We start from the raw sequence: 17,133 nt of genomic DNA on the forward strand, positions 1-17,133 counted from the left end.
TTCTTATGTGACTGGACATGGCTACAAAGATACACAGGTCTTTGTGGTCCAGATTCAGAAACTTATTTAATAAATTTCTGCAATCAAGTGAAATATTGTGACAGGAAAATTAAACACTGATGGTTTAATCAATATGGCAACAACAGCATATTTATAACTGAGCCACAGAATAACATTAACAAAGGATATATGAGAGTAGGCAACACCACTGTGCTGATTCAAATTATTGCTCACTGATTGTTTTGAGAATGCAATATCCTCTCTTTTGACATGTTGTTCTGCCTTCACTTTCAAATTACTATTATCAAATTCAGCTTTGGTGCAACACTAACATCATCTGTCCAGCTCAACAACTGCTCTGAAGCCTGACAATTTGTGGAACATGTTCAATTGGAACACTGACAGGACAGAGCTGAGACACTGCTTTTTATAAGAGGAGATTCACTGAAGTTGAACTCGTGACTGGATTCAGGAAAGCGTACACTTTTTTAAAAACACTTTTTCCTTAATTTGGAGAGAATTACTTTTCATTACACAGCTAATTTCACAGCATATATCTTCAAGTGCAACAAGTTACCTTTTGTAAATGAAAAGGAAATAGTCATAAATCTTCCTTATGCTATAAATATCTTTTAGAAGAGCAATGTTAAAATAAACAGGAATGGACACCCCTGTTTTCATACATAAAAGCAATGGAAGAATGAAAAATCTGGACTACTGATTGTACTGTGTATGAGAGCCAGGCATGTGGATGCCAGACTCCTCCAAGAATTAGGGTGGCTGAATAATCCGCAAATTCTCAGGTGATTCAGACAGATTAGTATCACTTATTTCAGCCTCAGGAACAAATAATCAGGAAATTGGGAGAAAGATGTGAGCCAGGAATTTCTGCGGGATCTGCATTTACTTTTTATAAATTTTGTTTACACATATTTTAACAAGCTATTTGGAGCAGTAAAGGAAATAACTAATGGAGATTTGCAAAATGATGCAATGGTACTAGATGACTAAACAGTAACAGTGATGAAATTCAGTCTAGAGAGTTTAAAAGTTAATAATTTCATGAGGAAATAACCAACAGTTTCTGTGATTCTATGAAGAATCTTGACTGAATTTATTAGCATACAGAATTCTGCCTTCCCACCTCATGGGCTGCAAGGTGCTGGAAAAGGTACAGGGAAGGGAGCAATCTGATCATTTTGTGGCTTCCAAATAAGGACATTTTTTAAAAAACAAAAATACTTTGAAAACAATAAAAAATTAAAGAATAAGTGGCATGGAGAAGGAAAATAAGGACTGGTGTTCATTTTCTTTTATACCAGAATTCACAGACAGCAAAAGAAAAGATCGTATGTGGGGGTAGTCAGAGTGTGAAACTCTTTAGTACAGGATGCTCCAGATGTCAGAGGTTTACAGTGGCCTCAGACCCAAACCTGGAGTGCTTTACAGTCAGAAACAAAGCACACTGAGAATGCAAATAGGTTTCTTCCTTAGCTTTTGATCCCCTAGACAAAACCTCGGGATTGCCAGCATCTGAGCTGGTTTTCACCTCTCAAAGCTTGCAACAGCTCCACTGTGTTGGGCATGTCCCACAAAGGTTACTTGCAGCTGATAAAAGAAAAAAACACCCTTTTTTAATCTGCTAAACAAGGTACTGTGTATTTAACAACATGCACAGTCTTGCCTGCATCACTGGCCTTTGCTCTATCATCTGGTGCCCACAAGCCACCCAACTCCCTGGATGTCACAACTGCACCCAGATGGTAAAACTGCTTTCATTGTTGTATTTCAAAAGCCTGATGTCTCATCTCCCTCACCACCAGCCTTCTCTGATACAGTCACTGCTCTGTGCCTTTTTTTGCAACATTTTTCTTAGTTGTTCAGGTTTTAAAATGTTTTAATTACGCCTCCTGTCTCTTAGTATTCCATAGCCAGGTACATGCCACCCATGATCTGGCATTTCAATACTTAAATTTATTTTCAGTAGCAGAGATGAAGCTCATTTCTGCAATAGCATACAACTGGCTTTTGGAGGTGTATTCTATAACATCCAAGTTGTAAGGGAATTTGTTTCTTGGCTCTGGTAGCAGTGCAGGAAATAAACAACCAAGGAAAGAATGTGAAGCCTCCCCTGCAAACAATCAGATCATACCTCTCATTTAAGAGCCCCTTAATAAAATACAATAATGCTTGGAAACTTCCTCCTAAGTTATAGGAATTTTACACTGGATTGGATCTTGAGTTCACCTGTCATCCAACCCCAAATCTCACAGAATGCAGACAACACCATGCTATGGAACACTTCCCTGGCTAAAGGCTGGGCATCTGTCCCAAAGGGGACAAGTGATGTTTATACATTAGAATCTTCACCAAGAAACATGATTTCTGTTTTATATAAAGGGATAACAGAAATAACAAGGATCCAAACACAACTCATCTCCTTTTGATCTGTCCTGCCCTTCTGGCAGAATCAGGCTCCCTGCTTTGGGTAGCACTTTTAGCTAGACCTGACTTCTACAGCACGTGCATTATCCACGTTCAGCTGGAAACCAAGCTCCAAGCACCTTGGCCACGCCTCAGTTCTGAAGTATGTGCATGTTTAGGTATATATGCTTCTGAAAACCACAGCTACTCAGATCCAAGTCTATCTATACTATCTTCCTTGAGAAAGCAATTTAAAGATACATATATTCTCAGCTTAACATGGTTTAGGCCACTGTAGTGGCCACTAAAACCCAAATATGCTTCCGGTTGGAACTGCTATAGTAACTGCTCTAAAGTTTTTAAAATTTTTTACATTTAGATAAATTTAATTGGTATTACACATTCCCCAAAAGAGCTGCCATATTTCTCTCACTTACATGATGCTGTCAGAAATGTCTGAATTTTTCTTAGAAATGAGATAGATCTGTTTATCTCCACAAAGACCTTTTGTGGCCACTTGCTTAGTTGATTTTTTTTTTTTTTCATTTTTGTTCTGTTTTACCTCTGATAGGCTCACAGCTGATGGATGCAGTACAACTACCACCTAATTATTTGCTGGAGTTTAGAAATTGATAAATATAGTTTATCAAAAAGCCATCAATCAAGCTCTTGCTTAGATATTCTGGTATGGGCATTAAACCAACGTAAGCAACTTCTAAGTAAGATACTTCTACTAGATATCCAGAAGACAACATAAAGTAAAACTGAAGTTAATTTGAATAGCAGACCACGATACAATCCCCAGTAAAGTGACATTTGGAACAACTAATTCAACAATAGGAGGTGGCACTGTGTACAGTCTCTCTTTAGAAGTAAGTTTTCTTCACTGTTGGCAGCACATTGAGTCAGAGCATAAATATAAATATGTACACACACACTGTATATTCACACATGCAGCAAGATCAGGCTGTGGATTATTCCAGGCAGTGAATCTGTGCAGCCATCAGTCTCTCTAATCACACACCCACACTCATGGCCAGCTAGTTCTTGCATTTGGGGCACAAATTCAAACCCATGAAAGAAAACGAATTCTGTATTTTAGGCTTATGTCTTCTAAAATGAATAATGATTTGGGTATTTCAGCTGGACTCAGAAATTCAGTCAAGTTATTTGGTCTTCAGTGATCACCTGTTCTTTCTAAAAATGAAGTCACTACAGGATGGTTTAGCTTCAGTATTAAAAATTGGAAAACCTTGTAACTTTGAGTTTGTGTTTCAGCTGTCATTTGATTTTGCAGCACGATCAAAATCAGATATTCTTGTAAATCAAAGAATAAAAAATCTTCTTATTCTGTAATCCCATGACCATGAAGAGAAACGAAAATGCAATACCCTCTTTTTACTTTAGCTCTTTACCTATTTTTCTTTCATTATCTCTAGGTCACTCAAGATTAATTATTAATTCTGAGCCAAATAGTTTTCCTAAGTAAATTTTCAGCTGCAGAGTGAATTCATTGATTTTTTTCCCATTTTTGTATTACTGCACACAAAAGCACCAAAAGCTAAAAAACCCCACAAAAATTACTAAAGCATTCCTTCCAGGCACTTGAGATGACAGTGCTGTGAATTTTTGACTTTAGTGTTCCAGCAGTGCTCCAAGCTCCAGTTAAATGAGTTTAGGTCAGTGGATATTTAGTCACGTTTGCGGGACTGACTGCCCAACAAACGAAAATCTCCCCACAGTTGTATCTGCAAGTCTCTTAGTGCTGAAGAAGTATCATTTATAAGCAATAAGGAAGTACATCCTTTGAAGTGAATACTGAGTCTCCAGTGTATGAGGGGGTTCATGTAGCACACAGGCAGGAGCTGGGCTTGGCGATTCCTGTGAGTCCTTTCCTACCTGGAATCTTCAGTGGTTCTGCCAGCTCTGGCTCTGGCTCTAGGCCGGGTCAGAGCCCCACTGCCCCTTCAGCAGATCACTGCACAGGTCACACACTTTGCAAGGGAGAAAGCTGGCACACAACTGGCACTAACATGGTGCCTCCTGTGCTTTTTCATTTTTGTTCTGTTTTACCTCTGATAGGCTCACAGCTGATGGATGCAGCAGGATCCTGAACACCCGAGATAATACTCCCAGAAACACACATTTAATCAAGTTCCCACTGAACACCTTGGTGGAAAGGCTTACACTGATTTCTCAAATTACAGTTCCACACCATCGAATTTCTATGCAATGAAATGCTATACAAGGACAAAGCCCTCTGTCTTACTACATACCATTACAAGAAAATGGAGTACATTTACTGTTACCCAAGGCCACTTATTTATTCTTCTCCTGAAGTGCCAGCTTTAAACATTTTTTGATATCTGCCAGCAAAGGGAGTGTTCAGTGGCAAGTCACTTACACCATATATTCCAAACAAATGCAATTCCATCAAACATACCTCCACAAGCCTGCTAGTATGTTCTCGAAATATAGCAGCATATTCCTTTATTTCTTTCTCTCTTCCATTTTTAGCAGCTTCAATGAGAACTAGCAGTGGAACAGTGGTGTCTAAGAAGGAGTCTGAGATGTGATCTATAATGGCTTTCCGGAGCTGCAAAAGAAAGCAGTACATCAGTACCTGCTAACTGGAGTCTTCACTGAAGCCTGCAGGAATTATTGTCCATTCCTATTTATCAGATAAACACATACACACTGTATTCATGCATTATTTGCACCATAGGTCTGAAACCTATGGCAGCTACAATTTATATATTACACAGAAAACTGTATTTAATTTTAGGGAAAACTTTAATATGTCACTAGGTAAATATGCCTGTTTGTACATATACACGAAACACTATGTCATATACTGGTTCTCTTGAAATCAAGGGAGCCAAACAAATATTACCCTTCCATGATGAATAGGCTACTTACGTCATTGCACATGTGCAAAATTAGTTAGCCTAGACCTCATATCTCCTGGGTATTCTCCCTTGTAATTCAGATGCCAAGGGAGAAGGCTATTTAATTTTACAAAGAAAATATTAATTTAATCATGTTTGTACTCACGAAATAGCTACATCCCATGATTTCATAATTGCAAAATTACCACAGTATTTTCTTTTTGGGAAACACGGTCTGTTTTGCAGAATGGCAGCCTTCATGGCAATTATGTGAATGAGATTACTGATTGTGCCACCTGATAATGTATTAATAGAGCAAGAAGATCTATAAATGAGGCTGGAGTTCAATTTTCTCTGCTTAAATTAATTCTTCTTGAACTTCTAACTTAAATTAGTAAAGAAGTATAACATTCTGCTATAAATTACCTGTCTTAAATCAGGCTTCACGGAAGCTTGTAACCAATCACTGGTACATCACTTAAGAGGTTGTTTTGCATGTTACCTACACGTGAACACTGTTCATTTAGATCATGCAGCACTACAACAAACAAACGAACTGGAACAATACATGAAATGTAAAACTAATTATCAAATGCACTGAATTTCCTACTCAAAATCCAGTATTTTTACAATATATAGAAAAGATTTTGATTGGAACAGAAAAGGACACGAAATGTTTTTAAGCTCATCACACTGTTGCCAAAGTACTGTTTTCACTTGGTGTTTTGCTCCGATGTATCTGAAAACTCAGTAGAAGGAAAAACTCCCACCACAAGAAAAATAGAAAAAAACACAATCTTTTTGATGCTGCTGCTGTGTTTGTAGGTAGGGCAGTGACCATGCACAGCAGAAAGAACAGTGGAGAAAAATCTGCTGATTATCAGACAAGATCTGAATATGAATTCCACCACTAGCTTTTGGATAGCCTCACCACCTAAAGTCAGCTCACCTGACTCACCAGAGGGACAGAAAAACCTTCCAAACATACACAGCAATTCATGTTTGGAATGGTTTCTTTGTCTCCTAACCTACTGTAGCCCATCACATTAGGATATACTGTCTGGATACACTGTATGTTCTGCAAAGTCATTTACAAAGACAGAGGCTGTGGGATTCCAATACAGAATAGGATTTCATACATTCTCAGCTTTATTCAAGCTGAAATTAAAATACAAAAAACTATTAGAAAGTTTCACTACCAGAAATAAAATACATCGAACCTCCAGTCCTGCCAAGTTACCTGCTATGATTTCTCTGTTGTAAAGGCTCCACTAAAGAAAACAGATATTCTTGCCTGTTTAAAACTAGGTACATGAATGTGACCTTGAACAGTCAGAATTTAAAAATTAATATTTCAATTTACAAAAAACAACAACAAAAAGTTGTAGAACCATCATATCCATGGCCAATGATTGATTATCTCCAGCAGAAATATTCTGGAGTTCTGTGCAGCCCAGACTGCAGGGCTTTCACAGCCTTAACGTGGTGTCACTACAATAACCTCAGGCACATTTGTGGTGAGCTGGAGATACCCAGTTTCAAACCAGCAGCCTAATTTTATCTCTCATCGCATAATTCTTTGCTATAGCTTTTCACTGGTTTTCTTGGCTAAATTAACCTTTCACACAGAAATTATCATTACTATTATGTTCATAAGAAATGCTCTGTCCTGCAATTATGTAGCAAATTGCAGTTTCTTAAAAAAAAAAACAAAGATAATGCTGTGTCTTTGCTGAACTCAAACAAGTTTGAAATTATGTTCCTGTTGCAGCTCTGCAAAGGAATATATAAAGCTGAGAGTTGCAAAGAATGGCTTGTGTAGCATTAAAGAAGTACAACATAGAAAAAAAAAAGGAAAATACAAAAGAAAAAAGGATTATCTGAGGCAATATTTATTTCTTTTCATGCTAATCCTAACAAGCATTTCTTCCATGACTCAGTAGGTTTCTGACTCTGGCCACCTGTAGGGCAAAATGCTAAAAGCTAACTAGGCAGAAGGGAGGCACATGAACAAAGGACAGCATCAGTAGTGCCAGCACGCAATGCTAGGGAAGTTATTGTGCTATAATTAAAATTCTTCTCGTATTTTTAAGTAAAAGAGACACCAGAGGGAAAGGAGGGGAAGGATGATGTCTGACAAACTGTTTTCTTCTTAAGATGCAAGGTCTTAGCCTTTGAGCAGACTGGTACAGAAGCATGGACAATTTTTAGTTTTGATATCAAAATGCATTAAAAAATAACACAGGAACATGTCATTTATAAAACATGGGGCATAAGGTTGTCAAAAACAGTGGAGGGTAGAGAAAAAAATGCCAGCAGCTGTTTGCAACACTATGCAGCATCAGTACTGATAAGCACAGAAAACTCTGTTGGCCTCTACTCACCTCTTGCCTTACTAGACTACCCTGGCAAAAGTCCTGGGCAAAGCTCGGAGCAGTTATTACTGAGGGATCTCCCCTTTCCCCTTTTGAAGGGGAGCCAGGAAGGCCATCTCTTTTGTGTCCAGAAACAGCTACTCATGATGAAGAAATTACATAAAAATATAAGAATATCATCAGGAATAATATTTATTGAAGCAACCAACCAGCCAGAACTGCAGAACAACCACAGGAGAAACATCTTTGCAGTCCATTCATGCTGCACTGGGAAAGAACTGAGAGGCACGAACTGAGTATGGTAATTTCACATAATTATAAATTGGAATGAATGGGCAATTCCTTCCTAAATATTTGTACAGCTCTCCTCAGCAGGGAAGCAGTGATCCAGGTAAAACTGCACACACAGAAATGACAAGCACACCTCCAGCACAATACAAGTACAAATCAAAATAAAGCTGAACAGCTTAAAATCTTTGTAAGTACTGGCCAAGCTCCTGAAATGAATGCAAGTAAGTTCCCTTGAAAAGCCAGAGAGTTTCTACAGCTCCCAGAATATGCTGTTCTGGGGACAGCTACTTTTGCCCCCACTCCTGACAGACACAAATGCACTCCTTCACTCTCCTTGCTGTACGTGCAAAGGTGTTCCAAAGGGGCCCTGGTATAACCCACAGCCAGGCTGCCAGCTGGGGCAGCACCGCTCTGATGGTTTGGGTTACTGGGCACCACTGAAGGGATTTTAAAAATACATCTTGATAAGGTTTCATCTTTAACTCAAATTTTGCAGAGGCAGTCCCAGTCATGACTGAAAGCAGAGTGCACTTCACAGCACAGCCCAGAATCCGCTGAGAGCACTGATACAATACCAGCAGAGGTGCACATTATCATTGAAAAATACTGTATTACAAAAGCTGTAAGAGTAGAGCAAACAACAATTTTCATGTTTCTTGTAAAATTGCTGGGAGACGGAGTAACAAATGTTTGTAAGTGAAAGCAAATAAGACTCTACGGTAATATCTGCAGGCACAAAATTCACAATTTCATGTCTCCCAGAACAGGAATTACGGATGCAGTAAGCATTCTTCCTAAAACAATTCTCATACAATACGTATGTATGAATATAGAATTGAAGGAAATATATAAAATATTTCCCATAAATGCTTTCCAGTGGAAAAAATGTCAAGAAGTACAGAGCTGTTCTGGTAAGAGGAAATTACTGGTTCTAGATTGACTATAAATTGGGCATGATTACATTCAGCCTGAACATTTTCCAAAGGTTTACACAAAGACACAAATTGAATCAGTTAACAGCTTTTAACCACTGTAACAGAGTCAATAAAGTGTTTTAAGCTGGAGTTTAATTAACTCATGGAAGAAAATGAATGGAAGGGTTCCTAGATACACTGAGCTGGTGATGCAGGTCTCTGCACTGAACACATTTTGGACAGAATGTAAGCAGAAACTGGGTAGCTACTTAACTGTAAACACTGTATTTATATTCTATTATTCTCATTTTTCAAGGCTTCCCCTGGCTGATTATGGCAGCAGGAAGGAATTTATTCCTCAACTTGAAGCACAGGCTGGCTTGCAAGATTGAATACAAAGTTGGGAGGGATCATCTTCCACCAGGGAGTTGATCAAAAGCCCAAGCTGGAGACAGGATGAAAGAGGCGTGTTCAAGTTCTTTGTAGCTGTAAATTTTCATGTACTTGGTTGGGGCAGCTTGGCTGAAAGAACTACTGACTTTCTAGGGGTTTTCTTTCTGAAAGGGCACATTATACACATCCAGCATAATCTGCAGTTTTCCTCAAAGGTATTTATTACAGAAAAAGGGTATAAATACAGCTGATGTCACTGCTAACCTTCTGCCCTTCACTGAACTTGTGGATTCTGGTCCACGTCTCACATTAGTTTTAGGACACTGGGATGTAAAATGGGGGGTAGACTGTGGACTGGGCATTCCAAAAATCCTCCTGTGTAAGAGTTCCCACAGCTGTAAAGACCCACACACAGTGACTCAATAGTTCCTTCAAGGTCTCTGCTCCAACCAGTAATAATTCAAGCTTACTGAAAATTAAACAAAACATGATGACTAGAGTACATTAATGATATTTATCTACAGCAAATATATTCAGACATGCATACATACAGATATATATTCAGACAGTATCATTTAGCAGGGTTTTCTCCCAGAGTTTTGAAAACTGGTATGTAAATATTCAGTGGAATGGTGCAGTTGTCTTCAATATAAAATGGAAAAGAAAATATTATTTTCAAAATGCATAAACTGAAAACAGCAAATTGGAAAAGAATCCCTCAAGACGTTTTTCTACCTTTCATTTGCCCAGGCCTCACCTGTCTGCGGAGGTCTCTGGTCTTCTTGCACATACCATCTATGGCAACATTCAGGGCATTGCTTCTCTCTGCCTTGTCAGTCTGCAATCAATGGGACAGAAAACAATCAGTGGCTGTCTGGGATCCCTCAGCAAGCACATCCTTTGTGTCCCCAGTGCATCAGACCATTTGGTAAATCATACATGCTGAAGGAGTTTTCAAATTTTTCATACATTCCAAGAGCCAGTACCACAGTGTTCACAGAATGCCAATTTGTGATGTTAAGCATAATTTGTTGAGTCAAAACATATGCTTTAGAAGCACTGCACAGGAACAAAATAAACACTTCCTAACTTCTGAATTGCTGTAATACTCCCAGTGTAATAAACAGCATGAACAGAATTATGATGATAGTGACGATGATGGTGGTGATGATGATGATGATGATTAGTAATAGTAATAATAACAGCAACAACAGTAATATGGCAATCCATTAATACCCTATTCATGCGAAAAATAATGTTTTCATTCTAAAAAACAATGTATAAATTCAGGTGCCCACAATGCAGTGTGGCTATGCTTTTGTCTGTAGTGTTCATTTTCCTTCTGTAAAACAGGATGGGTGAGTTTCAAAATGTCCAAGGTGTTGCAATGCTAACACTGTCCATGAAATGGCAATCTCTCCATTCCACACAGCACATTCATGCTCAGCATCTAGAAGACTGAGATATTTGAGAGGTCTGAAGAGAAATGGTTTTACTTTCTAAACAATTTTAATTTTTTTATTTCCACCTATAACCAAAGTGCTTCTATCATGGTTACCTATTTGAAAAGAGTACTTCACACTTCACTGGATCACTCAGCCTTTTTTCCCTACAATATTACCATAATACTTCTGTGCCTCCTAGCTGGTTAGGATTTATTTTTCCTGTTAGTACAGAAACTACATGAAAATACAAAATGCCTGATGAAATTTGTTTGCCTAAAGCAAGCAATCATTGCCGACACCTTGGACTGCCCTGGTCTAAAGGAAAGAACCACAAATAGTGACACTTTACACAAAGTCAGCACACATGACATTTACAGCACAAAGAACCAGCCTGTCATAAATGCTAAGCAACAGATATGTACAATGACCACAGCATTTACCAAGCACCAGAAGTCTCTATTATGAACACGACTGTGTCATTTTATAAATAACATTAAAATTAATATGGAAATAGTAATATTGTGATAGGCACCCAAGAGTATAAGCTTATTATCTGTATATTATACTTCAGTCAGAGTTATTTCCTTACTAAACTGTGAACAGGACAATATGCTTAATATTAAAACTAAGACTAGAGGTTGCAAGAAAATAACTCTTACATTAAAACTGAATGTGCAGTGTCATAAATGAAATTATTAGCACATTCTGTATCAGCTGAAAGGAAGAACTATTCTAAAAACTGAACTAGTATTTTCAGGTTTATTTAGAAAATCTCCTATGACCTTCTATCTCTGGAACTGGCTATAGTCTTTGCAGGGAACAGATGATCAAAACCAGGTCTTGGAGAAAGGTCTGAACTTCACCTTAAAACCTTTAGGGAATCCCTGGAGGTGGATACTCACTTTTGTTCCACAGCAATGCCATCATTTCTTGCACCAAGGCTTGCACAGGAACCAAAGTAAATTATCACTCCCCTATTATGCTTTGCAACCTCTTGTCAACCTTGAAAACAAAATGATCCCATCTGAACTGCCAGGTAAAAAGAGCCAGGAAAAACTTGATGGATACAACTCAGGTTACGCCTATGCATTTTCAGACTACAAAAATGCACTGGCATATCCTTTGGAAGTTTTATATTTAGAGTCTATTTTTCTACAAAGACAAAATCATTGTAAAATATTGGGATATTTTTCAAATTCCCTGATAATCTGTAACTTCAAAGGTGGCCACTAATGATACAACTGGCTTTCAGCTAACCTAAATCTTTGAAGCAGCTATTCTGAAATAACCTCAGGCATCAAGTGGCATAAAATATTGAACAGTGAACAAGTTAAAAATACTTTACTTTCAAATTCTTAACATAATAGTCTATGTTGAGAAAGCAAATCCAACTATAAATGAAGTTATTCTTCACCTCATGTTTCCCCTAAGGAATAAAACATACTACAAATGCACTGTAAATGCAGCTTCAGGTTGTAGAATATGGACAAGTCCAGACTGCAAGTAACCTCATAACTGCAGACTCTCATTCTTCCCTAAAGAAACTTAAACATCAAAAACCCCACCTACTGTTTGCATAAATCCTACTTCCAAAGACTTCTAAACCATGTGCAGTGCTCTCCAGTCAGGGGAACAGCTGGCTGCAAAGTCTCCTGTGGAACACTCTCAAACAGCAGTGGCCTCAAGCTGCCTTCTCCTGCTTCTGTCCCCCTGGCCCCTTGGACCTGCAGTCCTGCTGGGCTGTGCGTTCCCCTAAAGCTCAGACTCCACCTGCAGCTGACACTAACAGCCCAGGAGCCACACGAGATGCTCACATTCTTGAATAAGCAAAGAGGAGCAGATGTCATGTCTGCCAAGTGTCCTCTGCAATGCTGGCACAGCGAAACCAAAGGTGACCTGAGCCCCTCCGCGCTCGGCAGAGTGCAGCTGTCACTCCCCAGAGATGGAGCCGCTCACTCCTCTGCCTCTGCGTGGCAATGAAATCCTTCTGCTGACTGCGGGACTTCAAACAAACACGCCCAGCCTGAAACAGTTCCTTCTTGCTTCTACAGAGGGACTGGATTAGGAAAGGGCTAGGAAAATTATGCACACTTTCAGTTATCCTGCACTCACCTACTGTTTTCTCCTGTAAAATAATAACAGCTATATGGCTCCCTTGTGAAAATCCTTAAAGCAATACCCAGTTCCTATATCAATGCATTTTTTTAACATTTGAAACATTTTACAAGCACTAAGTCACGGTGTTATTAATATTCCACTGAGTGAAAATAAGTATTTTTAATTAACACTGGATAACTTGAAGATAAATGCTGGATACTGGAAATAATACAAGCCCATCTATTTCACACACTGGCAAACAACATTAGTTGAATGTCTCAAAAACCCACATTTGCAGAAAATCTTTTCTGCTGGATTTCCATTTAAACCAGGACACACACACAGGCAGATTCTCAGTTGAAACACATGGCCATATCACCCCTGGTTTTGATGGAGTTCATTTACAGCAGCAGGGCATTGTGACCTGCCCAGGCACTCCAGACCCTTCTGCACCCCAAGGTACTCAGGTGCAAAGCACGACATCTGCACAGCCTGGCAGGACTCAGGAACCAAGAACTCAGAACTCAGAACTCAGAACTCCAGCCAAGCCTCTGTAGGTACATGCCAGCAGCTGCCAGCGGCAACAAGGACTGCAGGAATTCCATAAGCTCCAGACTTTGTCAACTTGGCCTTAAAGGACTATATAGATACTCTGAGAAGGGTTTTATTTTCACTTTGTTGGTACTTCTGAAGGCCCACAAATGTTTACCTGATAGGTGCACTGTATAGAGTAGAGTATAAGGAAGATATGGGCAGAACTACTTAAGTGATCATCTGAATCTCTTCTAGTACTTAGGCCAATATTCCCATATTTAAAGGTCTGTGGCCAGAAGTTAATAATATGTTTTGTTTCAGGGGATGTGTCTGTTCCCAAATAGCCATTGTCCAATCTTGGGAGGAATAAATAAAAATTTAAAAATGCTATCTACTAGCATGATTTTCTTTGTCTATTCCACAATTGATGGAATGGTTTGGGTTGGAAGGGATTTTAAAGCCCATCTCATTCCAAGCCCCTGGGCAGGGACACCTGGGCAGGGACACCTCCCACTGTCCCAGGTGGCTCCAAGCCCCATCCAGCCTGGCCTTGGGCACTTCCAGGGATCCTGAGGCAGCCACAGCTTCTCTGGGCATCTGTGCCAGGGCCTCACCTCCCTCACAGGGAGGAATTTCTTCCCTGTGTCTTTTCTAAACCTGCCCTCTGTCAATTGCCTGCAGCAGCTGTACCATGACTCTGTGATAAACAGCTTTTGATAAAGTTCTATGTATCCAAAACCAGTTTTAGTTAAAAAAAGAATAGCACATTTATCAAAATCAATTTCTCTACAGAAATTCTCTTCTTAAAAAAGAAGCCAAGCTGTAAGGTAAACACCAATCAATACTACAATAAGTTAATAAATGTCAGAGCTCTAATTAAATGACTGACTGGTTCAGCCTCTGTGTTGACTGCAAATAATCCTATGCTCAGCAATTAGAGGGTCCTGTATATTGCACCTTAATTAAAAAAAAAAACCAAAAAACAAACTCTTACACAACTTAGGTAAGACATTAAAGCAAAGCCACAGCCTCTATAGAGACACCAAGCATTTTATATCTGTTGTTACAATTTAGCATGTAACATACGGTATTTTTTTGCATATGGAATTTATAAATGGCTGTTCTTTTCATTTATAAAGCCACTATGAATTCTAATGAAAACCATAAGATTAGAAGAAAATTGTATAAAAAGCAATTTTACAATTTATTTTGCATGGTGAAACAATTTTGTCATTACTTGGGACATTTCCAAACCTCAATTTTTTGTGCAATGACAGGATTTTTTTTTTCACATACAGCTTACAGAACCCCTGATCTGTCAAATCCTGTTGTGAAACTCAACTAAGTAAAGACATCTACAAGCATCTGTCTCAAAAAAGCCCCAAAGAAGCCCATAAGGTTTTATAAGGGAAGGTCTAGTTCAATCCTGTGGCAGTCTTTGATTTATCCCAGCTGGTTCATGGCTGCCAGAATTAGTTAACATTGTGCTTCAGCCATCAGTAACTAAATGAAACTAATACCACTTCCTACATTCTTTGCTAGGAGGGGATGAAGGATTTGTAACCTTGAAGGTCACACAGAGAGAAAAAAATCCAAGATGACAGTTTGGCTATGGGAGAAATGCCAAGTGTGGGGCAGAACCCCCATGCATCCCTTTGTACCAATCTGGATATCGCTAGGCCCTGAGATTTGCCCCTTAAAGGCAGAATTAATTTAAATATTATTTTATCCTTCAAATTTTCAGCTTGTTCCTCAAAGTGCAATGTCCAAGTAAAAGCCAAGATTGCTTTTTGGAGGAGGCATGTCTGGTTAAACACACCAGAACAAAACAATGACTTTCTCCAAACCTGCAGAACTCAGTGGACAAGCCTGTGCCGAGCTGGAGAAAAACTGGTTGTTTACAGTTATTCTTTTCATGTACGTGTCCCACTTTCAAACAAAATGTTTTAAATACCTCCTGGTTCCCCATCCTGGAAGTGGATAAGAACAACTCCTTGAGCACAAAGCAACCCCATCAAAACATGGAACTATTTAGATGCATGAACAATTACATGCACAGCATTCACTGCCTGAGAAATCTCTGACATGAATACTGCAGAAGTTATTCAAGGAATCCTCTGACAAGGCAGTTAAGGCAGAATCTGACATTTCTGACATTTTTCCTGTGAAAAGGTAAAAGCTCCCAAGCCTTTTCATACAGCATTTCAAAGCCTATTTTTCCTGTACATCAAAGCCTGGAAAGGGAAATTAATTTAGAAGTACATTACCTTTTCTTTTAATATGGGAAACACAAATGAAGAACCCACAAGTACTTTAAGTTGTAACTCACTCAGTGACACAGATTTCCTACTCTTAACACACCCACCCCAGTGTGATTTTTTTAAAGACACCTGGCTCAAGAAAACCCATTTCTGTGATAAACTGGTAAGCATATTTTTTTAAAAGGGGTATGGAAAATCATATGCAAGTGAGCAAATAAGGACTCTTTCATGTGGAACTGTTTCTCATTATAGAGAGGTTTTTTTCCTCAACAGTTTCAATATGAGATTGTCATTTTCTTCCTCTTCAAGCCCTCATGGAATACTCCCTATGGATCTAATGCTGGGAGATGTGAAGTGCCTCATAAGAAATTAATTACCTCAACCTCCACTGCTACAACTGGAGTACTAAGGGCTCTCCTTCCTGTGTCAATTACCCTTTTCCAATCAATATGCAGGAACAGCCTAGAATTTAAAGCCTCTCAGCATTAACCTTTTTTGGCATTCAGTTACATGTAGTTTGTAATACTGCAAAACAAATTTTAAGTTTCATTCTAGACGAGCACAAAACAAACAGTCTAAAAAACCCAGAACTGAAATGCACAACCCTTTAAATTATTAGAAAAAACACTGAAACACTGAAATGTGCAGATCCCAATGAACCCTAAAATCTCAGAAAGAAGGATAATATGCAGATTGTATTGTCACGGTACAGCTGGTCTGTAGCTGACCAAGATAAATCAGCCAGGACAAACCCAGTGTGGCTGATTCTGGAAGGGAGGCAGCAGAGCTCAGGACTGCCCAGGCTGGATGCAGACACAGCAGTGGCTGGAGAGCTGGGCAGGGACAGGTCCCATCCCATCGGCTCTGATGTGCTGCTTAATCCACTCTCCAAAACACCCCTGCAGCCAGCTGCAGCTGTGGAGGAACCTAAACTATTCTAAATTTTTATTGTTTTCTTCTGATACATAAGACAAATATCTCCTTATAACAGTTTTTCTCCTACTTTTTCACATTGGGAATATTATAAAAGTTCAGCATGACTCCAAGGTGATCCTGAAAAAACACCCATACTTTTCTAGTAGCAATTGGGGGAGAAGTGTCCCAAGAAGTGCATGTGTCATACCCAGCGTGTTGCAGGGCAAGTACAACCATTACTTACTATCAACCATCTCTTACTACCTCTAATGCAAAAACCAAACACCACAGGCACTTCATATTTGAAATATGACAGTCTTAAAACTTGATAGAGAAACTTTAAAGGCCTGCAGGACTTTATTTTGGTTTGTATTTCCACTCCAGACCTATCAGAGGAATCAGCAGGGAGTAAAAACGACATTAAATTTCTATTAATCCAATGTTACTGTCATTCACAGATGATGCAGGAAGGAATGGCAAACATAAGTGGAAACAGAGCAATACCACTGAACTGACAGCAAGAAGTATACTTGAGGTTAATCTGCCTTTTACTAAGAAGCAATTTTCTAAGTTTCTAGTCCATACTAGTTTTTAAT

The 17,133-nt window shown here is 39.0% G+C and overlaps 1 protein-coding gene across 2 annotated transcripts in view; it reads right to left on the bottom strand.

Annotated features, from left to right (window-relative positions):
- The window catches only part of CTNNA3 (catenin alpha 3), a 419,154-nt gene that overhangs the window by 159,624 nt on the left and 242,397 nt on the right, over positions 1–17,133 (bottom strand). For both annotated transcript variants that reach the window (XM_072930782.1, XM_030275560.4), the window contains exons 8-9: positions 10,043–10,123; positions 4,868–5,020 (exon numbers count right to left, since the gene is read on the bottom strand). In XM_072930782.1, the coding sequence (XP_072786883.1) occupies positions 4,868–5,020; positions 10,043–10,123 (234 nt within the window). The remainder of the gene's footprint in view (positions 1–4,867; positions 5,021–10,042; positions 10,124–17,133) is intronic.

The sequence above is a fragment of the Taeniopygia guttata genome, chromosome 6 (assembly GCF_048771995.1).
Source record: "Taeniopygia guttata chromosome 6, bTaeGut7.mat, whole genome shotgun sequence".
NCBI lineage: Eukaryota > Metazoa > Chordata > Aves > Passeriformes > Estrildidae > Taeniopygia > Taeniopygia guttata.